General features: G+C 45.9%; 1 protein-coding gene across 2 annotated transcripts in view; it reads left to right on the top strand.

The window, feature by feature from the left end:
• The window catches only part of UVSSA (UV stimulated scaffold protein A), a 287,019-nt gene extending 282,675 nt beyond the window's left edge, over positions 1-4,344 (top strand). For both annotated transcript variants that reach the window (XM_085642589.1, XM_085642590.1), the window contains exon 14: positions 1,222-4,344. In XM_085642589.1, the coding sequence (XP_085498715.1) occupies positions 1,222-1,315 (94 nt within the window). In that variant the 3' untranslated portion in view covers positions 1,316-4,344. The remainder of the gene's footprint in view (positions 1-1,221) is intronic.
• The last annotated feature ends 19,258 nt before the right edge of the window (positions 4,345-23,602 follow it).

Below are 23,602 nucleotides of genomic sequence, written 5' to 3'. Positions count from 1 at the left end.
TGGAAGAAACTTCTGGAGTTTTCACCCCCACAGATGGTTCTGGAATTTACTTCCTCCCTGCCTTGGTCCCAGGATGTCTGAGGTGACCAAAGGCTAGTGTTATGTTCTTTGTGAACACAGGAGGCAGCCCCTATTGAAGTGCAAATGTGGTCATGTTTAGCTCCACCCCCAAATATCTTGTCAGGATTGTACATCCTGATAACATCTAGTACCTCAGTTGTGTTACTGTCTGGGAGGAATACACAAAGGCCAACTGACCACTACATCTAGTCATGTGAGCCAGGCTACAGGTTGTAGGCACCAAATGGTTAGGACAAGAAAATGCCAACTTTCTAAAAGTGGCATTTTCAGGATTATGAATTAAAATCATACTTTACCCTTGAAGAGGATTTTACAATTCCAATGACACCAAACATATTTCCACCTATTCCCAAACAAAAGTTATCACGTATTGAATGTAATAGGGTAACCCAATGTTACTGTATGGGTGAAGTAGGCCTCACAGTAGTGAAAAACGAATTTGTGAGTTTTTCACTACCAGACATGTAAAACCTAAGAGTACATATCCAATATTTTAAATATAATGCACCCTGCCCTGGGCTGTTATGGCCCTCCCTAGGGGTGATTTATATGTATTAACAATGGAGATGGAGGTCTGGCAAAATTGATATTTTACCAGGTCGCAATGACAGACCGTAGACGTGTTTAAAAAGGCTATTTAAAAGGGTGCCGCATTAAGTGCTGCAGACCCACTAGTAGCATGTAGTTTGCAGACCCTGGGTACATGTAATACCACTTTATTAGACTATACACTTTTTTCTGTGTCAAAGGCCAAGCTTTCAAATGGGAATTAAAATGGAAATCAACATCTTAAGGGCCCCCTTTTTTCTTAGTCCTTGTTTGATGGATCAGCACAAAACTTTCAACGAAGAAGCTCGAGTTTGAGGTCTTTTTGGAAAGATTCATGCAGATTTGCTGTTGAACTTTAGGCAAAGGAATTAAGGAACACATGCCTTTCCTATGTTAAGACTAACCTAACCATAACCACTCTGGCACAAACACCGCCAGAGTAATTATCTATATGTGCAGAATAGAATTAAAATCATGCCTTCATTTTAATTTGAGTTGGAGACAAATGCTTTCATCCTCACTTTTTCTATTAGAACACACAAGAAATAAGATTAACTACATGTTTATTTCTTCCTTTTGTGTTTTCTACAGAGGTTCCATGCAACGAATAATCAGTGCGATGAATAAGGTGGACGCGAGGCGACATGAGAAATTTTCTAACCAGTTTAACTATGCATTAAATTAAATGCAGTAAGCCCAGCAACAGAGACATAATGACAAACCTGCAAAGGAGTCTGGTCAACATCACAGAGAAGAGTTTTGGAATACAATTACAAATACTTGGATATATATATAAATATATATCTGTAAACTTTGTGTAAATATAATGTAGCATTTTTAAACTGTCTTTATGTACATTAAGTTATTGATGAAATACTAAATATACATTTTTAAAACCATCTTCACATAATTATTGGTATTTAATATAATTTAGAAATTCTATGAAAAGTTAATTTAAACATTTTTCACTAGCGATATTAGGTGATATTGTGAAGCCCTTATTTATATTTTTCAATTTTGCCAGATGATTTTCTCTTGCCATGTGACGGTGTGCATTCTGCTTTTAAATCTAAAATCAGCCCTTTTGCTTATTTAAAATAACACAAACTGCAGGCGTTTATGGGTTACCAAGAAAACTGTACCTTTTCAAAATGCCTTATCCAGTTTGTTTTAAAGTAAGTGTAAATAACCTGGAAAGTATGCCTGTCCTTTTTAAATGTGTACGTAATATATATTTGGGATAAAAAAAAGCTACAGTTTTGAAAGACTTGGGGCCAGATGTAGGAAGCCAAATTGGGATCGCAAACGCTGAAATTCTGCGAACTTCAGCGTTTGCGATCACAATTTGGCTGTGAGCAATGTAGGTAGGCAAATACCCTCTTGCAAAATAAGGAATCGCAAAAATTGCGATTCCTTATTGTGCGCAAGCATTTAGAGAATCACAATTTGCGATTCCCTAAATGCTATACTAGTAGGCATAGCAAATTGCGATTTTGCCTTAAAGAATCGCAAATTACCACCAACTTCAAGTTGGTGGTATTTTGCGATTTCCTTTACAAAAGCACTTTTTTGCTTTTTTCAAAGTGCCATGGGGCACACATACATGCCCTTAGGGCATGTATGTGCGCCACATGTGCACACATGCACATTTCAGGGGTGCAACAGGGTGTCCTTTTGGAACCCTTGAAATTGCACACGCAATTTGCGAGTACCTCTTGGTTACTCGCAAATTGCGTGCACAAATCCCATTCATTCCTATGGGCCTCTTGGCCCATAGGAATGAATGGGGAGGTATTCCTTGATCGCGAATCTGAATTTGCGATTCGCAATTAAGGAATATTAAGGAATCGCAATTATGTTTGCGATACCTACATATATTCCATTTTGCTAGTCCTTAATTGCGATTCGGTAAAAATCGCTATTAAGGACTCACAAAAAGGACTTTACCTACATCTGGCCCTCTGTCTGAGTGCACAAAACCAAGTAATTTTAGTCTGTTTAACCACTGACTGTTTCTTACATTTTGCTTTTTGTTGTCTTTGTTATGTGTTTTACTAAATGCAACCAATTGAGAAGTGTTTTACATGTATTGAACAACTAGTGATTACTCCAAAATACATTGTTTTAGGGGCCAGCATTCTGCAAGTATTACATATTTTTTCTATATTAAAGACCAAACCTAAGAAATTATGTTTTTTCACCATTTAACCAAGTTTGGCTTAAACCAAGATTGCATTCTGAGCGACATAATGAAAAAACAGAATTGCATTAAATCATCTCATTTCTATGATTGTAAACGTGCATGATCCATTCAACAAGTGTATGTTTCTTTCTCGCATCATCTGAGCATTCATTCTGAAACATATTATGGGTTGATGCATTATGGCGGACAAATATCTTTTGATAGGTTCCTATCTCCAAAGTATGCAGGGAGCAACAGTTAAAGCAAATTGTATCCAGTGGGAATTCACGACTGGGAGCTCACACCACCTGTTCTCTCCTAGTCTCCTGTGAGGCAGCCATATCTCTTGAATGGGGCACGCCCCTTGCACGTATGTCACATCCACCTCTGGCATGATTGTGCCTTTAGGATTGAATTTCTAGCCAAGGAGGACGAAAACCAGTATAATGTATTTACTTCCTGTTTTGTAAATTGATGGATTGTGACAGAGAACCACTTGCCAAAGAGTATGATGATGCAGTTATTGTGACAGTGGTAGCGAAACCCCTCCTACAGGCTATTGTAGGTCCGTAGATGTTGGTCAGGTATGTCCTGATATATGCTCAGCAAAGCGCCTTGGCAAATGTCAAAATGCTTGTCCCAGAGCCCTCTCACTATTTGAGATAGGTGATTGAGGCATTTTAATTATTCTCCTGATGGGAGAAGACTCGTTTTATGAATTTCATTCAAACTGATAGACTTGAAATGTTTGTGCACACACACTCAAAGATCCTTTTGCTAGTCGAATTCCTGTTGATACCGTAAGGGTGCACCAGCACATCAGTTTGAGACTCAGGGGTGTGATACAGTCCTAAGAGACCATCTTTGGAGAGGGGCCAACAGTCATTTTAATGCTTTCTGCTGATTTGTACTGTGATCTTTATGTCACTTGTACAAATCCTATTGAGGGAAAATAAAGTTTCAGTCTATGAGGTTAGTAAATTTAGTAGTATTGTGTCATAACACATTGAATTTACAGTGCTTACATACAGCAGAAGTATGCTTTGGAGGGCTATGGGGAAGACATTGTAATTAATATTAATGCTAATTTAATTTAGGGACTGATTTAGATCTTGTCAGAAGGGTTACTCAGTCACAACGGTGACGAATATCCCGTCTGCCAAAATATATATCCCATTATACCCTATGCGATTTATATTTTGGCGGACGGGATATGCTTCACTGTTGTGATGGAGTAACCTGTCCACCAAGATCGAAATAAGGCCCTTAGTTGTTTCAGATCATGGACAATGGAGTCATCCTTTTAGGGAAAGTCTGTTTATACTATTGCACATTAAATCTGTTGATGTAATTCTTGTTTGTTCCATTCTATCAAAATATTCTTTAGGCTTTTAAGGGTTGTTCTAGCAGATATATCGCATTGATATTTTTTTCATTACATTGCTATTTTTTCTACCTCTACTATATCTATACTAGTTTTATTGAAGTCGTATTTGTACAGTTTTCTATTAAAACACACATTTGCCTCTTGACTGCTCCTCGTGATTATTGAAATAAGGAATATACAGTAGAATGAGATTCTGTTGGAAATGATGCTGTTGTTTAACACTGGTGAGAGTGGATTTATGAGTTTAGTCATGTTCCTAAAACTAGCCTCTCTATTTGTATGTCTGTGTTGATAGAAAATGCAGTTATGGTTCTGTGGGTTGAAGATGGATGAGTAGTAGGTAGGAGGTCTGGCTGTATGGATCCTGCATGCGGAGCACGCTGGGCCTGCCTCTCACCTCAGAGCACCATGAGAGTCTTCCCTGTAGGGTGGGCCCCTGGGAGCAGAACAAGTGTGTTGCACGTCCTTGGGGCAGCACAAGGGCCAGTCGGGTGGAAGAGGGTGAGAGGCTGAGGAAGCCTGCAACATAGCGGATGGTGCCAGGGCCCAGGTAGGTGGATGCCCATGAGAGCTATACCCTGAAGGCCCTGTGCGCCCGACAAGTGCCTACTATACATATGCTATCCTTCTCGGTGGCTGGGAGCTGGGTGGCTGCGGTGGAGACAGGATATTCATCCTCATTGATGGGCCCTCCTTTCCACACTGACACTCGGGTGCTCTGAGGTAGTCGAGCACGAGTGGTGGTTTGCGCGGAGACCCAGGAATGTAGTACCCCGAGGGACTGGGCCTGCAGAAGGCGGTGGTCAAGCTGATTGGGGGACCCCATGGAAGAGCTGAGATTCCTGCGATCTGGAAGACATAACCTGGGATCTTCTTCACATTGAGGCAGACGAGCGCAATTAGACTTTCCTGTGACTGTATCCACGTTCTCCCTGCGTGGGTGGCTGTCGCCTGGGGCTCTGCCATGGGGAAGTAGAATCAATCAAAGCAGGCACAGTGTAACACAATGATGCAATACACAACACTACGACCAGACAAAATCAGGTCCTGAGTGACCATTCTACTGACCGCCAGGATGAACCCACCCGAGCAGCCATCCTGGACGCAATCCAAAATTCGAGAGTAGCACTGGAGAGACAGATTATGGGGTGTCACGATTGAGGTGAACCTCTAAGAACAGACCTACAAAATATAGCTGATAAAGTAGGGACGGCGGAAATTAATATAACCAATCTACAGACAGAGGTCAGCCTCCTTAAGTGTCAGATAACACACATGACAATGGTTACTCCGGCACTTGAAAGAGCAGAAGATGCTGAAGGGCGGTCCCAATGAAATAACTTGCTCCTCCTGGGATTCCCTGAGCATTTCTGGAAACCTGGATTAGAGAGACACTGAAACCAGCAGGGCTGTCTCCCTTCTTTGTGATCAAGCGTGCGCATAGAGCATTGGCCCTCATTGCACAAGTACTTAATTACAAAGATAGAGATGTGATAATACAAAGCCGCCTGGTAGAACCTGTCTCCACAGTTTTAGGGACGGAATGTTGGCATATATCCTGACTATACACATAAAGTCCAAGAGTGTTGAAAGACCTTTCTTGAAGTAAAAAAACGCCTTCAACTAATGGGGGTCCGATGCATGCTCCTATATCCAGAAAATTGATAGTTCTGCAGGCGGTAAAGCCTCACTTTTTTGAGTGCCCAGAGGAGGCCTGGTCCTGGCTTACATGATGCACCCCACGGGGAAACAGTCTGGCTGATCAAGAGCCTTGGCTTACAACAGGAAGTGAAAACAAGAATCGTAGACAATGGCCTCCGGGGAAGAATACACCACAGGAAAAACCATCCGCGACCCGGGTAGTGATCTGTGCAGATGGCATGATGGCCACAGTGCACTCTGACATGCAATCGATCGAGGGAATGCTGGAGGTCGCATCCAGCGATGAAGAGGCACCCAGCGAAACATTGAATGTATAGGAGGCGGTACCAGATACTGGTATATGAGTGACCCCCAGGAGCACCGTCTGGATTGTCTCCAGAAACTGTACTCTGGAGATGGTGGCACTGAACTAGGATATAAATGCCTGTCCTGAGCTATGATCATAATTGTGGGCCACGATGGTCAACCTAGGTTCGACAGGTATAACAACTGTATACATAGAGGTAGATTCACAAGGCACCTTACCAGTGTATCAAGAAATGGGGAAGTAAAACTTCCTAATTTGGGGGAATTGGGGATGGAGGCAGGATCTGGCCATGGTGGAACTATTCTACTACTGGTCCTTGTTCATCGATGTTACTGAACATGTGCATGGTTTGAATCTTGCACAACTTGTTCTGGGTGGGGAATGGGGGGGGGGGTTTAATGGAAAATGTTATGAATACTCTTTTTCGGGGTCTTAGCCATCTTAGCATGTGTGCTTTTCTGCAAGTGGCATGCCAGACTTTTATGAAACAATGACCATTATTACTAATTATAAACTCTTTTCTTGGAATGTGAGGGGCCTTGGTACGAGCACTAAACAATATCTGGTGTTGTCCCTCTTTAGGCATCATGGGGCTAGCATAGCATGTCTCCAGGAGACCCACCTGACGGAGACAGAGGACAAAAAACTTGCAAAAAAGTGGAGGGGCAGACATATGCCACATATTCTTCGTTCTCCAGGGGGGTATACATTTGGATAGTCCCGGGAGTCCCTTTTGCCTTGACTTATATGGAGGAAGATGTTGAAGGCTACTACATATTAGTTCAGGGTACGCTAGATGGGGAAGATGTGATTGTTAATTCTTATGCTCCAAACACAGATCTTTTATCCTACATTGAGAGATGTGATGACAGCTATGACCGGGGTCGATATGTTCTGTGTGGGCTACTTTAACTGTGTGTTGAATGGGGAGATGGATTGCCACCCTCCTCGACAGTGTACTAAACCTAGGATGAAAGCGGGGTTGGTGGAGGTCATGTTCCAACTGGGATTTTGAGATGTTTGCTTCCCCCGACTCCCCGGGAATATACTTGGAACTTAGCCACGCATTGCATTTTCAGTAGATTGGACCGATTATTGGTGGCAAAACAGATGACCCCTAGGATGTGGCACACCAGACATGATACTTGTCCGACCACGCTTCTCTGGCCTTTCAGATGCAATGGAGGGGCAGCACCCCAATTCATGGCACTTTCCTACTAAGATCCTCCAGGATCAAGTTGGTAGGGAAGCCATAGCAGAATCTTTGAAGACTTCAAGATGAACTGAACGACCGCACTGTGCCGATCGACTGAGTGGGAGGCAATGAAGGCAGTGCTGAGAGGTAGATGTGTGGGTCTCTCCTGTGGAGTGAGACGTATGCTACAGGCAGAACTCCTTTAAAGGGAACTGGCCTTGGCGGCCCTGCAGAGGCGATCGCGAGGGTACTCCCATGGACGGAAGACTGAGGTGGAGCTACTGAAGCAGGTGAATGAGACTAGAGGTAGGCTTGAGCATTACACCTTGAGAGCTTACCAGCAGCTGCTTCATGTGGAGGAAGACAGATCGGGGCACCTTTGGCCTAGATCCTTTGTCGTGAATTGCCCCGTTCACCTGTGCTTCACCTCACTAATCACCAAGGGAAGGAAGCGCGAACCAAGAGTGATATAACGGAGGTGTTCCAGGATCATTTGGAAAGGGTATATGCAGCCACTGCGGATCCTGACCGAGGGCGGGTGGTAGCCTACCTGTCGGGGTGTGGATTTCACAGCTGGGAGCTGTGACTGCTCAGAAGCTGGATACCCCCCTCACGCTGGAGGAGATTTAGGAGGCTCCGAGGTCCCGCCCGATAAACAAAAGAATAAACTATAACGGATATTTAAAGATCAGGGGTCTCTGCACTTTCTTTGCTGTGCGACGTGTGTGTAACATATTTACTCTCCACTTATATCGTATTAATAGGCATACCGCCTTTATTTCAGTCCCTGTATTTGTGATAAAGGAGATTTTGAATTAGAGGAAATCTTGGCTCTTTTCTTCTTTTTTATAAAACATTATTTGTGTTTCTTTTTATCATTATTTATTTTCATAGTTGCTTGTCACCACATTTTGGCCATTAACTGCTTATGTGCCCTCCTCAGGACAAATTACAGAGACCAACCACAAACCATAATTTAAATCTATCAAAATATTCAGAGACATTACATATTTACATGTGTGGTGTGGTATGCCAGTGCTACAACGCTTCCATTACCATGCAGCACCCTTAACATGCCTTTACCACACAGATAAGTACCATAAAGGCAGTTATTTTGGTACCGTACAACGCAGGATTTTACCACAAAGGTAGGTTATTATTTTTTATTTTAAATGACATAACACACGTGTGTGTGTGTGTGTGTGTGTGTGTGTGTGTGTGTGTGTGTGTGACAGTGACATCAGAAACAGTTATTGACTTCAATGGAGGGTTCCTATCACCAGGTGAAGTGAACCTCTTGAGATAAGGTCTCTATTTCTATAATTTCGTCAACATGATGAGAGACCTAAAAGCCTTAGAGAGAAGATGCAAACTTGCAGAATACTTTAACAATAATTCTAATATTGATCTGCCAAGCTACCTTCCAGATTCATTTAAGAAATTCCACCAACCCAAATGATGGACTCTTCAATGTGGTAGAAATCCTGTTCATGATACATACATTTTATTGATCAACAAACTCAGCAAGGAATAAACACCTAAAAGGATTTTTTATAATATTACCAGAGAAGAAAGAAAAGCTCTCCACCACCTTCAAAAGAGAATGCATGTCATTATAAAACCGGCAGACTAAGGTGGTGCAGTGGTTGCCATGAAAGTAAGAAATTACATTGAGTAGAGAATGAGACCACTTTGGGATACCAACACTTACAAACCTTTAGAAACTGATCACACAGAAGACTTGAACAAAGAAATTAAGAACATGGTTGTAAAGTACAGCAGCTTTACACCTCAGTGATTAAACAACAGCAGATATACTTGTTTATCCCAAGCCATGACCTAGGAGATTTTATATGCTTCACAAAATTCACAAAATGAACATTCCTGGCTGTCCCATCATCTCTGTCAATGATACAGCCACTGAGAGACTATCTTTATTTGTTGACCTGCGTCTCCAGTCCATTGTACAGGAACTTCCATCATTTGTTAAGGATACCAGTCACTTTCTTCAGATTACTGAGAAATGGAACCAAACCTACACATTTGATGATGACACTCTTCTGGACACATTTGATGTTACATAATTATACACCAATATACCACATAAGGAGGAGCTTATGGTGTTATCTGAAGCTCTTAATAAAAGGACTGTGAAAAAGCCATCAACAAACGTGCTTACTAACTTTGCAAGAGTTGTCCTTAAATCCAACAATTTTATCTTCAATGGTAAACATTATCTGCAGATACAAGAGACTTCCATGTGCAATCAGATGGCTCCATACTATGCAGATATCTTCATGGGCAAGCTAGAAGACTATATACATGCTATGTCTAGCATCAAGCCACTTGTATGGCTACAATACATTGATAACATATTTATACGGGCCTCGGGAGAGGCAAGATGGTGGACTCTTAGGAGGCCGTTAGCAGCACGCTGACCACGGGAGAGCTAAGAGTCATGAAATTATACTGACCTGTGAAGCAGATGACCCTCGATGTGGAGCTGATGTCCCCTGGTGCCAAATGTTGCTGCCCACGGGCGATTTGGATTGCTACCGGGGTTGTATTGAAGCAACTTGCAGTGTCAGTGCACTCGCCTTGTGTCGTTTGCTGTGGTGTGGGCACCGCTCCAGTATTGGCGACTGTCGCGATGGGTCCGAAACCTGCTGGTGGGAGCTCCAAGGTTGGAGATGTTTGCCCCCAGATACAGAGTGCTCCCAGGATGGCGGAACATGGAGGCGAGAACAAGCCTCGGCATGGATGCCGAACACCTCCGCAACAGAGTGACCAGCCATTGGGGAGGAAGGGAAGGGGCGGGGCTGCTGGGAAACTACTTCCAGCCGGCCCGACTGTAGCTGGTCTGTTTCGGGGGCCCGCCTCAAAGCAAGAGAAGTGTCTGCTACGGGAGAGAGCTGAGGACCATAGGGCGCTAACGTGCGTCAACGCCGGCTCTGAGCTGAAGACGGGAGAGACATCCGGGCTGGATCATGCCCCAGGGACACTGGAAGTGAAGCAGGCAGCTGAGCTCTCTCTATGGGAAGGTAGGCCGGCAGTATTGAACCCACTCCATCTGACTTTTAGCGGGGGGACCAAAATATAAGGGAGTCAGCAGCCGTGGGCATCTTGATGCTGTGTTCATCAGGGGAAAGCAATGAAGCAGGAGCGGGGGGCCTCCTGTGACCGTGGACTCCAGGTCTCCAAGGGCAAGGGTGGAGATGCAATAACTTAAGCAACAGAGGCTGCCCAATCAATGCCAATAAATAAGTCCCTACAACAACAAATACCTCTAATAAGCCGGAGGCTAAGAGGCAGGGGATCATGTCTCGCCCCCCAGGTTTACCACTGCCAGATAATCAACAGGCTAAGAAGAAGATTGACAAAGGTGACACCGAGAAAGAACCTAGTGATTGTTTTTATTCAGTGTCAGGTGGGGCTGACTGGTCGGAGGATGGGTTTGGCCCCTTCCTCGGAGTTTAGTACCAACAACAGCGACCCTAAAGAGAGTGATAGTGCTCAAGCCCAAACTGCTCTCAAAGTAGGGAGAAAATCCATTCCCAAATACTCAGGAGGCAAGGATCTCACCTGGGACTACACACCTACTAACCGACACTCCACCGGGGGGGTGGCAGACACAGGTTTAGCTGCTCCAGATCTCCCTACACTAGAGATCATCTATCAGGCGATACTAATGCACCAGGACGAGACACGCCAACAGTCGTAAAGCTCAGATTGCCCTGCCTAACGTTCAGGGGGTGGTCAGGAAGCTGACCAAAACATGTAACTTTATCAGGGAGCAAATGACGGACCTCGAAACAAGAATAACCTCAACCGAGACTGACCTCGTAACAACACAAGCACTAACCAAGGCTCATGAATCCCACCTAGTAGATATACAGTGGAAGCTGGAGGAGCACGAAAACCGTCAGACGCAACAACTTGCGCATGCTTGGTGTCCCTGAGGGAGTGGAAGAGTCGGACATTCGAGCCTATTTAGTGGAGTTAAGGGCTGCCCTCCCAGAACTGACTGACTGGAATTGGGCACAAGAGGTGCAACGGGCTCATCTCGTTCCTTTTAAGCTGAGGCATCCACTGAAAGAAGACTCTAAGCCTCGGGCCATCCTAGTGTACCTTGGGAACTTTTTTGCTGCGGCAAGCAATCTTTGAAAAAGCCAGGCTTGAAGTGCAGAGATCAGGTGGGGGAGTCTTTTTCTTTGTATGCAAGGATTTCTGCCACACTACGGTTGAGAGGCGCTGGCGGCTAAGGTTGTTAATCAAGCCCTTTCAGGACAAGAATGTGCAAGCCTTCCTGATCAATCCAGCACAGTTAAAAGTGATTTGGGGAGGGCAAATGTGCTTTTTTGCCTCAGAGATTAAGGCGAAGGAATATCTGGAGGGCCTAAAGGCATAAGTTATGTATAGTTTTGGTTAGTGAAGATTTTTTTTTTGATTAATCAGAGGTTATCTAGGAGTATAGGATGATAGGAATGTAATCTGGAACTAGATGATAAAGGGAGAGCAGCGACAGGGTTGACGTCCCCCCCCCACAAAAAAAAATATATATATATATTACCTTGCTCCATAGTCCACCTTAAGGCGCAGCTGCACTCTTCACGACGGGTTGCAAGCACGCACGGAGATGGGTCCATGCCAAATATCAACGCTCCAGTTTCAAAGAAAATTGCTGCACTCGCGGGGTCCCTTTAAAATAACTATTTGCAGGGACGCGTTTCGGCTGTATGCCGCCTTCTGCTTGCTTCATAAATAAAACGTCACTGGCATGATTGTGCTTTTAAGGTCATACCTGGATCTTCATTGGTCCCTGCACAGTGACAGGAGAGGGGATTGGACGATCATGGGCCAATGACAGTGCCCCATTTCAGATTTTACATATCTGTGTACTTCGGCATTGTTAATTATTTGATTCTGAGACCGGAGACAGTCGAGAGCAGAGGTCAGAAGCTTAGGAGATCAGCTGCCGCAGAGTCCGGCGGGTTGACGCAGGCTGGCATTGGTCGGAGGTGCAAGGGATGAAACTGAAGGCCTAACGAAGGCAGGCTCCCGGCATCATCGGACACCCGTGGGTGTCCAGGAACTGAGACAACGCCAAGGGGCGATAGGGCGGACTACTTCCGCACTTTCATGTCATCGTTACGCGGGAAGGAGCCCTCCCTAAAAGACATGCTAAGACCCCACAAGGGGGAGTAGGGGAGAGCAGCTCACCTCTGCCTGGGTAGACGGCCCACGGTGCGGATCTAGCAGAGGCTCCGATCACCCGGGCCTTCCTTGAGACACTGTTTAACACCTTGAGAGACGACTTCCAGGAGCTGAAGAGGGATGTGAAGGAGATCAGACGGGATGTCGACGCCGTGGGAGAAAGAGTAGCCGCCCTGGAGGATCAGATCGAACAACTCCAGCAGGAGGTACTCAGATTGAGAGACCAACAAATCGACCTCCAGGCCCATGCGGACGATTTGGAAATTCGCTCCAGACGAAATAACATACGAGTGAGGGGAGTTCCATCCGACGTGGAAGGGGCTAATATGGCTCAATTCTTGCAGGGGCTGTTCCCGCACGTCCTGGTGGTCCCGGAGGATTTTGTCATCCGAATCGACCGGGCACACAGAGTGGGGCTCCAACGCAGGGCACCCGCTTCCCCGCCAGACATACTGGCTTTTTTATCGGATTTCCCCCTCAAGGAATGCATACTGAGGGAAGCCCAGGTGAAACATCCACACGGTGGCCCTCTAACCGGACTTGGCATCGATCACACTGCAGAAACAGAGGAAGTTCAAGGTGGTGACTACGCACCTGCGTGGCAAGGGGGGTGGCATACTCATGGGGCCACCCCTTCAGGCTGATCTTCAGGTGGAAGAGCAAACTACATCAACTCCGGTCGCTGCAGGCCACCTGCAAGCTGCTGGGCCTCGATCACCCGGGAGCTGACATTTTAACCTTACCCAGGCCAGATCGTAAACCCTCAAGGGACAAATAGCAAGAGGTCCTTTGACTACGCCTGTCCGATCATCGTAGGGGGCCAGGCCCCTCCACCATGGCCCTCGAGAGACAAGCGGCGCTTGACGGAGTGCTCATGAACACAGCCTCCCAAGATGGCTCCTAAGCAGTGGAGGGATGTCTTATAGCTTATGGACATTAGCAGGGCCAGGTGAGGCCCACTGGGAGGGCGGCTGTCGGGAGCAGGGGGACAAGGAACTTTGGACCACAAGATGCTCCTTCTACCCTTTTTCACCAAGGGACCGCGCGCTTGCGTAACGATCCCTGGACGCTTTCAAGAGTTGGGGGAGGTTCTGTTGGGGTTAGGGTGGTGGAGAGATGGAACTGGTGTGTCGGGAGAGGTAGTTTCGCGACAGAGCAGGGAAGGGAACCAAGGGAAGGGGACCAGGCAAGGGTAGGGGGTGGAGAGGGTGCAATGGGGCCTTCGGGGTGCAGGCAACACTTTTTGTACCAATACCATGGCAGGAAATACATTGAAAATTGTTACTTTGATGTAAAGAGCCTTAATAACCCCATGAAGAGGAGATCAATACTGTCCTACCTAAAGAACTTGGAGGCCGATAGCCGTCTCCTTCAGGAGACCCAACTACTTTCAAGGGACTGGCACCGGATGAAAATTGAGATCGTTCCCCCATCAGTTTTTCTCCTCCACAACTGATAAGAAAGCGGGGGTGGCTATCTTAGTGGCTGGCCGATTCCTTGGAACGGTGGGTGACGAGATTGTGGAAATTAAGGGACGGATGTTAGCCTACACGATACATCTCAGGGGACACACACTGGCGGTGGGGGTCACTATATGCACTTAACTCTGGCCAAGAGAACTTTCTCAAGGTGGCTTTCTCGGAAGTCCTCAGCAAACAGGAGCGGTGGACACTGGTGGGGGGGGGGGGGACCTTAACATAGTCATGAACACCAAGGCTGATCGGTCTGGGCACAGGTTTTCTCAGACTGGGGCCCTGTCTGAGGAGGGGAGGGAATGGCTTCGCTCCCGGGGATTGGTGGACATGTGGCGGGTGGCTCAGCCGCAGACCTCCCAATTTCCCTTTTATTCCCAAGCTTGGGGTACATATGTTAGACTTGACCACCTGATAGGCACCATGGAACTCAATGCTCTGGTCGGAGACGTGGAAATAACACCAACTGCGCTCTCCGATCACGATGCGGTGATAGTTGCCCTTCAGCTCCCAGCAACGCGGAGGCTGGCGGGAGGGTGGTGCCTCAGAACACAGGCTCCACAAGAAAACGGTGACTGCACAGATACAAATGCATTAAGGATTTTTTAGAGATCAACGATACAGCGACCATGTCTTTGCCTTGTCTGTGGGAGGCTCTCAAAGCGGTGGTGAGAGGTGAGCTCATCGCTATCTCAGCAGCAGATAAAGAGCGTAAGGCGAAGAGGGAAGTCTTGGTGGCACAGGTGACAGCTGGAGAGGGTACACAGCAGGACTTGGGCGCCGAGTGTCTGGAGGCAGTTGTAGGTAGGGCGCAACTAGCGGGGCTGGACATAGAGCTGAATTTGCGGCCCTACGCCTTAAACATTTCTACTAAGTGGGGGTGGGGGGGTCAAAACCGGACGCCTGCTAGCAAACAAACTCAGGGCTCTCGTCGAGCAGGAAAGGATTCAATCTATCCAGACCGAGACGGGTGACGTGGTCCAGAAAGATGAGGAAATAGCGGCCGCGTTCCGGGATTTCTACACGGACCTCTATGCCGGGGAGGTCCACTCGAGCTCACTCATGACTGCATACTTACAGGAAGCTAATATGACGCGGCTGAGCAAGGGGCGGACGGAGCTGCTGGACACCCCGATTCGCGTAGAGGAGGTTATTGGGGCAATCTCCAGCCTTAAACCTCTGAAATCGCAGGGACCGGATGGCTTCTCGGCAGGTTTCTACAAGTCCTTTTGTCATATTTTGGCTCCGATTCTGACAAGACTTTTCAACTCCGTTTCTGGGATGGGATCACTGCCTCCCGAGATGCTCTCTGCATCCATAGTGGTTCTTCCAAAGCCAGGGAAGGATAAATCTCACTGTGGTTCCTAACGTCCAGTGTCCCTTCTCAATGTGGACCTAAAGCTGTTCACGGGCATTCTGGCAATGCGACTGGGGCCCCTGACGCCGGGCATCATAGAGCCCGACCAGTCGGGATTTATTCAGAATCGACAGGACAGTGACAATACCAAGCATATTCTGCACTTAGTAGATAAAGCCTACTGCACGAATATGGATGCTCTTCTCCTCTCGGTGGATGCACTCCTCTCGGTGGATGCAGAGAAGGCATTTAATCGGGTCGACTGTGATTTTCTGGACAAAGTTCTGGCCCATTTTGAACTGGGGGGAGGTTTCAAGCCAGCTGCTATGGGGCACCCACCGCCTCGATCAGGGTCAATGGGTTGTCATCTCGACCCTTTGCCATCCAGCGCGGTACACGGCAGGGGTGCCCGCTGTCACCGCTGCTGTTTGCCCTGTACGTAGAACTGCTGGCAACATCATAGGTATTCCCTTTGGAGTGGAGAGACATACCATAAGCCTCTATGCGGACGATATCATTGCCTCACTTGAATCCCCAGAGCGGTCGGTGCCGGCTTTCCTGCGGGAACTGGAGGCCTTCGAACGGGTCTCGGGTTTCCGTGTAAGTGTGGGGAAATCCATGATCTTACGGCTTCAGCTTTACTGGGCTCAGTCTGGGAAGAGAGAGACCACCTTTGAGGGGATTAAGATCCTGAAGTCCATCCCCTATCTGCGCACCGAACTGGCTCCGACTTTACAGCGTATAATTACATTGAATTATTCTAAGCTGACTCGGCAGGTCACAAGGGAGCTACAGAGCTGTAAACAACACCCACTGTCACTGCTGGGCCGTGTAGCAACGGTTAAGATGTCCATCCTACACAAGGCACTGTACCTATTTCAAACACTGCCCCTATGGCCTCCAGGGGGGACACTACAAGCTCTACAAAAGGTGATATCTCACTTTGTCTGAGCGGGGGCTCACCCTCGCATGCGTAGAGAGCTGGGTTATCTGCAGCCGGAGGAGGGAGGCTTGGGCATTCCGAACCTGGTGGACTACTTCATGGCATCCCAATTGCGGTACTTGGTGGAATGGAGCAGGCTGGAATCTGAGAAGAGATGGCTGTTCCAGGACAATGGACTCGCGAGGCTCTCCTTATGGAAAGGGCCCTTTCTGAAACTGGCGGATCGCCCACAGAACCTACAGGGTTCCCCTATCACACATACAATACTCCAGGTGTGGGACGGTATGGCCAGTAGACGGGGTTTGACAACTTTCCCTTCCCCCGTGACTCTCCTATTTGACAACAGGGACTTCACTCCAGGGTTAGATGGAAGGGCCTTTGCGGGGTGGAGAGCGACTGAGTGTAAAGCGGCATGGGGAGGGGATTCTCCCATTTTCCCAAGTGCTCCAGGACTATTCCCTGACAGAGGCGGAAACGTTCCATTATCTCCAGATTCGTCACTGGCTCCTTCAACCAGAGGTCTGGGAGACAGCATTTAGGAAGCTGACCCCGACCCATTTCACAGCTAGTCAGAAAAGATGGGCACACGAATTAGGGAGGGAGCTCACCAAGAAGGAGTGGAGGGAGATTTACTATAGGGCCAAACATACAGCGTGAAACACTGCCAGCAGTGAAACTGCCTTCAAGATTGCCACATACTGGTACTTGACCCCGAAGCGACTTAATAAAGGTAATCTGGATTGCAGCCCTACTTGTTGGAGGAGGTTTGGGGAGGAGGGCACGCTGCTCCACATACTTTGAGAATACAGAGACTTGGCGGCCTACTGGCCCCAAATTCTAGATGAAATAGACCAGCATTTCGAGACATCGATTCCAAGATTCCCAGCACACGTCATCCTAGGGCTTCCCAATTCTCTAACTTTCCCTCTGAAATCCCGCAAAGAAAAGCAGATGGGAATTGCATTGGGGCGGCTCGCCAGAGTATCTTATTGCACTGGGGAACTCAGACGGCTCCGTCCCACACGGGGTGGTTGCATAGGCTTTAGTACACTATGGGGTTGGAAAGGATACAGGCCTCACTCACAAATTCCACCTCCAGCTTTGGGGAGGTCTGGCGACCGATAGTCTCCCTTTTGTCCACCAAATTTAATGAAATCACATGCCACAAATACCTCCGCCTCCTTTGACTCACACCAACAGAGGCAGCGAGCACGGGCCCTGACTCGGTTCGCCAGGCACGTTCCGTCCTCTAGTTCTCAGAGTCGGTACAGGTTGGACACACTGATTCCGCGGGGGGTTGAGGAGGGGGAAGTTACCGGGGGACACAGTTAGCTCGTTCTGCAATCTGCGGCCTCTGTACGCATATTATCATGTGGGTAATCTGGAGCATATCATTCTTCGCTGTGGTTTCTACACGGCTTGGCTCCATTATACGCGGCCGGCCCATCAAGGGTTGTAGGCGGCATGCTGTGTAGTGCACCTCCACCAGTACCCCAGGATTGATGATTTGTTATATGCTTATGAGTAGCCGGCCCGCTGGGTTGTAGGTGAGGTACATTGTATGATGACATGAGGTGTCTGGTTAATAATAAAAATTGATTTAATCCTAAAAAGCATGTTCGACCTGACTACTTTTTAACTTCAATGGATCTGGTTAATAAAGTGGGGATCAGGAAGCTTCCAAAGGTGATTTCGGATCACAATCCACTGATCTTGGAAATCGAGGTTTTCATGGCCAGCAAAGCCCGCAATAAATGGACTTTTGATAGGAAACTCCTTGGAAATAGTGCCTATATCGAACATATCAAGAACTGGGCTCAAGTGTTCTTTGACATTATTAGATACCGTGCGAGTCGGGCATTGTCTGGGATACATTTAAGGCTGGTCTAAGGGGCGAAACAATTAGCTCTGTCGCCCGTGCAAGGAAGCAACTTTGGCTAGAGAACGAGCGGCTATTAAGCGAGCTGACCAAGGCGGAAAAAGAGCATGTAACATTGATAGCTTAGGGGCAGGAGGTGGCTCGAACTCAGCTCCGGATTATTTCCCTCAAAGTCGAAATAAATAGTTGGCTCACCCAGAAATCGGCTGAAGAATACCAGACATAGTAAAATAATTGATATGAGTACGGAGAACTAGTGGGGAAGAGGCTAGCATTATGCACGCAGCAAAAAATTAAGAATTTAATATCCTCAATTAAGAAGGATGGACAAACCTATACAGAGACCACTGATATTCTAGGGCAATTTTAGGAATACTACCAGCTATTATAAAAGGAGGATTCAGGATTAATGCAGGATACCTCGCAAATTGTAACAGCAGAGGAACTCGGGGTTATCCTTGATGATCAGGTTAGGAATGAGTTAGAAGAGGATTTTACACTCGAGGAGGTAGTAACAGCATTGCACGAATTACCATCAGGGAAGGCGGCTGGCCCTGACAAGATTCCCCTAGAATTATATAAGGCAATACAATTATTGATAGCCCCCATATTATTGGATCTGTTTACGGGAGTGCAGCACAGTGGCTGTCCACCAGAGTCCTGGAAAGAGACAGATATTATATTTCCTAAAAAAGATGAACCACTGGATAATCCAGCTTCATATATACCGATATCCCTGATCAACTCGGATACCAAGATATATTCTAAACTGTTGGTTTGGGAGAGTCATAAGCCATCTGGTTTCACCCTTGCAGCATGGTTTTATCCCCAGGAAAGGGACAACCGACCACATTAGGCGGGCTATAACACTCTTTGATATTCAGGCTGGAGCAGAGGGGCAGATGGCTATGATCCTCCTCGATGCTGAAAAGGCATTTGACTGGGTGGCCTAAAGGTTTTTGTGGGGAATACTTGAGCTAAAAGGCTTTCGTCCTCGGATCATCATGACCATTAAAGCAATGTACTCTGACCCCAGAGCCCGGCTGCAACTGATGGGGAAGAAATCGGGAAATATACTAATATCAAGGGGAACTAGACAGGGATGCCCCTGCTATCCCATTTTATTTGCCTTGTATATAAACCATTCGATAGAGAAGATCTTAAGAAGCCAGAAGATCAAGCCGATTTTACGCAAAGGGTCTGAGACCAAGGTGTTAGCATATGTGGACGATATTGCTATTTTAACTACTAATCCAACAGATGCAATCAGGGAAGCTGTCGCCATGGCCGAAGAATTTCATCAGGGTACTCTAGAATGAGGGGAAAAAGCTAGTAATCTGTACAGACAATATAACTTTTAACGACTCTCTGCATGTAGAAAATGCAGTATATCTTGGAGTCCCCATCAGCCCAAAGACAGATACAATAGGCATGATTAATTTTAACCCCTTGATAAAGACAATATCTACGGACCTCAAACGGATAAATGGGTTGCACTTGTCTATTATTGGGCAAGGGAATGTTTTAAAAATAGCAATGATGCCAAAATATTTATATCTATTCCAGTGGCGATTGATGTATTAGAATCCATATTTTCAAACTTTGTTTGGCAATACAGGAAAGTGAGACGATCCTTAAAAATATCTGACCCTCCCACAAGGACGGGGTTGGCTGTCTCTCCTGAACTTTACACTCTATTACTGGGCGTCCCTTTTATACCATCTATTAGAGCTTGCTACATTATTAAAAAGTGAGGCTATCCTCTGCATATCATGCAGAAACAAACTGGCAAGTCTTTGCAGTTACCCAGGGAAGCACTTATTTGGAATGCAAACAGCAGAAACAAAAATGGCAGAATTCCATTTTTGGTTTGACTATCAACCATCTGCTCCCAACTACAGAAATATAATGCAAGAAACATCTCCCTTACTGTCCACTTGTGAAAAATTGCAAAAGGTTTTTCCAAAACCGCCCGTAATTGCTTACCTCAAAGCTCCCAATTTATGATCTCTTATTGGGAGAGCTGAACTCAGGAAAGCTTTGACATATGCAGGGATTAATTGCTGAGAGTCTAAAAGGTGCATCACGTGTGAATACCTTTTACAAACATCAGTAACTACTTCTGTTTTAAGCAGGACCTATGAAATAAGAAAGCATCTTACATGTCGCTCAACATGCATTATTTGTGATTCAGGGCCAACGCCAGAGCTGTAAAAACAATATGTAGGCCAAGCACTTCTGGATGTACCGTTAAAATTCGCGGCATCCAGATGGACTGAAATGCAGCTCCCTGTGTGCGAAAGCAGTATTTACATCTCTTTCCCTGCCCTCATGTTGGGGGCAGAGAAGGAGATGAAGGCTCCACTTCCCGCAAGCAGGAGCCCTTTGACAGCTCCCTCTTGCTGGGAACGGAGTTAGTCGTTGCTTTTGCTTGGCATGATCTGTCACAGCTTCTGCCAAGCAAAAGAAAACTGCTATCTCCCAAGGGTGGGCACCTTCAAGATAGCAGGAGCTGGTCATGGGGAGTGGCAGTCCCCAGGGCCATATATGGCTCCATGAGGGGGGTCGCACAGCACCCCTCATTTATTATTCTAGGTCCTGCCCCAGGGAGGTAGACGTCCCCGGGGCAATATATGGCTCAGGAGGGGGGCAGCGTGGCCCCCATCCATCTTAAAAAGAAAAGTAATTGCGGTGGTGGTCCACGGGACTGGGGGTCTACGAGAACCCCCTCTTTAATGTTCATTATAGCCCCAGGGCAGTGGTGGTGCTGGGGGTTCCAGGTGGCCCTTTATCCTTTTACTTATAGCCCCGGGGAAATGGTGATCCCTGGAGTCCGGGGGTCCACGAGGCCCCCCTATTTATTATTAACATGAGCCCTGGAGACTTGGTGGTCCCCCGGGCATAAATAAGCCCCTGGATCAGGGCCCTGGTGGCTTTCTTTGAAAACAAGAGCAGGAGACTGCGCTTTTTTTTTTCAATTTTTGCTGAAAATGTTCACAATTTTCCAGCAATTTGGTAGTGCAAGGCTAAGGGGATAGGGTATCCATACCCCGCCCACTTTTTTGTATTTTGCATTTTTTTGGGGGGTGACTCGGCTGAAGCCGAATCCCAAAATAGTTTCAACAGTTCCTGGTTTAAGTATTCGGCAGCCAATAAAATCTCTGCAGATCTCTGCACGAGCTCGTCATTATTCGTAGCTGTACAATTTTGGAATTTCTTAGAAACTACTGAACAGAATTTCACCAAATAACTGAAAGCGTGATCTGTCAACCAAAAGCAACATTTCTGCCAAATTCGGTCTATTTCCGTCCAGCGATTCGGGCTGTAGTCGTGTTCTTAACCCCTATTGGAATTAACATGGGAAGTACACTTTTTCTCAGCCCCTGCTTGGTAGATCACCTCCACACTTTCCATGTAGAACAAAACCCAACTCAACACTTTTTTGGGAACATGTCGTGAAGATTTGTCAAACGGTGCCTAAGATATAGGAAAGTCAAAAAACGATTTTCTTATACATGGTCTTAACTATAACAACCTACTGGTGAGTGCCAGTAGGTAACGTGTGTGTGTCTAGGTGCTCAAAGCTTTTTTGGCTTTGAGCACACTGTACTTCTCCTTTGGGTGGATGTGACAATGTTGTCTTTTGGGTTCATCCATGATGTATAGCTTTTCTTCTTAAATAAAGTTCTGGCAGTGTGTTTTTCCTTTTGGATTGTATGGAACCTCCTACTAACTATGTCCACCAGGACTGACTACACATGCTGTTATTCAGTTTATGGATCATAATACGTTTGCGTATATTTCTTTTGTGATCATCTTGTATTCGAAGTATATTGAATACAATTAACATAGCTGCAGTGTACTTAGTAATATTATGAATGAGTGGATTTCTAAAGCTCGCGATAAAGTGGTCTTGTTAAAAGAAATGAGACTGCAGTGACACGTCATCAGCCCATTGGTTCTCAGAGGAACTCTTAGAAATACAAAAATATTGTCTATGATTGGAAAGAGTATGGTGTCAGGATTATGAAGCGGAGAATAAAGAAGCCTACATGACGGGTATTTGTGCTAATAAACAGCTGGTTACATCTTACGGGGAAGATCTACACCTCTTCGAATTCCTAGATAGGGATTTTTAAGATTGTTAACTCCTTTATTAACCCCAGTTGTTTAAACCATAACGTTCGGGATGCACAGGGACATTCAACAACTTGGCTGTATTTATTTTTAGGGAAAATACATAAGATCTGTTCCATATTTGATAACTTTAATAATTTGGTCAGCTGTAAGCTAGAACATGGAGGTCATTTAGATTCTTCAAGCAATGTGGTGTTAAATGACTTCGAGCCTCTTTCACCGGATGCATTGTTAGTGTTTGCTCTTTTAAATTCTGGATCCCTTTGTGAACCTTGTCCACCGAAAATCTTACATCTGATTTCAAGATCATACCAGTTTAGACTAAGCTGTGTAATGCCTCTTTGAACTCCGCATTAGTCCAATGCATAAAGAAACAAAAGATCATTAGTCCCGTCTTCAAACACCCACTGCTAATCTGATGGCAAATATTTGGACAGTATCCCTTTTGCTGGTACCCATTAAGATAATATAGAGGCATGACAATTGTATCCTGTTTGCTTTCATGCTATTTTATGTGCTTTTAGATCTGGTTAAAGTCAGGGTTTAGACACATGTATAGTACTGAATGTTCATTGGTGTTATTAGTAGTTCAGATGGATTTTGAATCATGGAGGAAGTGCAGCCCTGATTATTTTAGACCTGTCACCTTCCGTTGACGCCATCTCACACAGGACTTTACTTTCTAGGGTACAAACGATTGGCGTCATACGATGGATGGTGCTTTGTTTGTGCTCATACCACCAGGGTTGTAGGCAAAGAGTTAGAATTGTTTCTGCCCTGTCGGAGGTAATGGAGTGCCTCAAGGATTGTTAAGTCCTATACTCTTTAATATCTATGTCACCCCGTTCACCTACATATTTCATGCTTTTGGGTATTACTTCTAAATGTATGCTGATGATGCTTATTTGATCATATGTCTAGATGGACATCTGAATAGCACAACTTTTAAAGATTGCCTTTCAGCAACCCTCACTTGGAGCATAAAAACGCAATGAAAATGAATTCAGATAAGACTGATGTTCTGATCTTTGGGCCAAAGAAGTTAAGCTGGTCAGACTGTTGGTGGGCCTCTTACTCTGGTTCCCCTCCTGTACTGTGATATGTGGTGAATAATATAGGGGTGTATCTTGACAACAAGTAATCTTTAAGTTACTAGATGAACAAAATGGTGTCCGACGTTTTTTTGTACCTTAGATTTCTGAAACAGACGTTGCAATTACTCACCCTGGATGGGAGT

The sequence above is a fragment of the Triturus cristatus genome, chromosome 2_2 (genome assembly GCF_964204655.1).
Source record: "Triturus cristatus chromosome 2_2, aTriCri1.1, whole genome shotgun sequence".
In the NCBI taxonomy this organism is placed as follows: domain Eukaryota; kingdom Metazoa; phylum Chordata; class Amphibia; order Caudata; family Salamandridae; genus Triturus; species Triturus cristatus.
The sequence above is the reverse complement of the archived record's forward strand: the minus strand, read 5'-3'. Positions and strand labels throughout refer to the sequence as shown.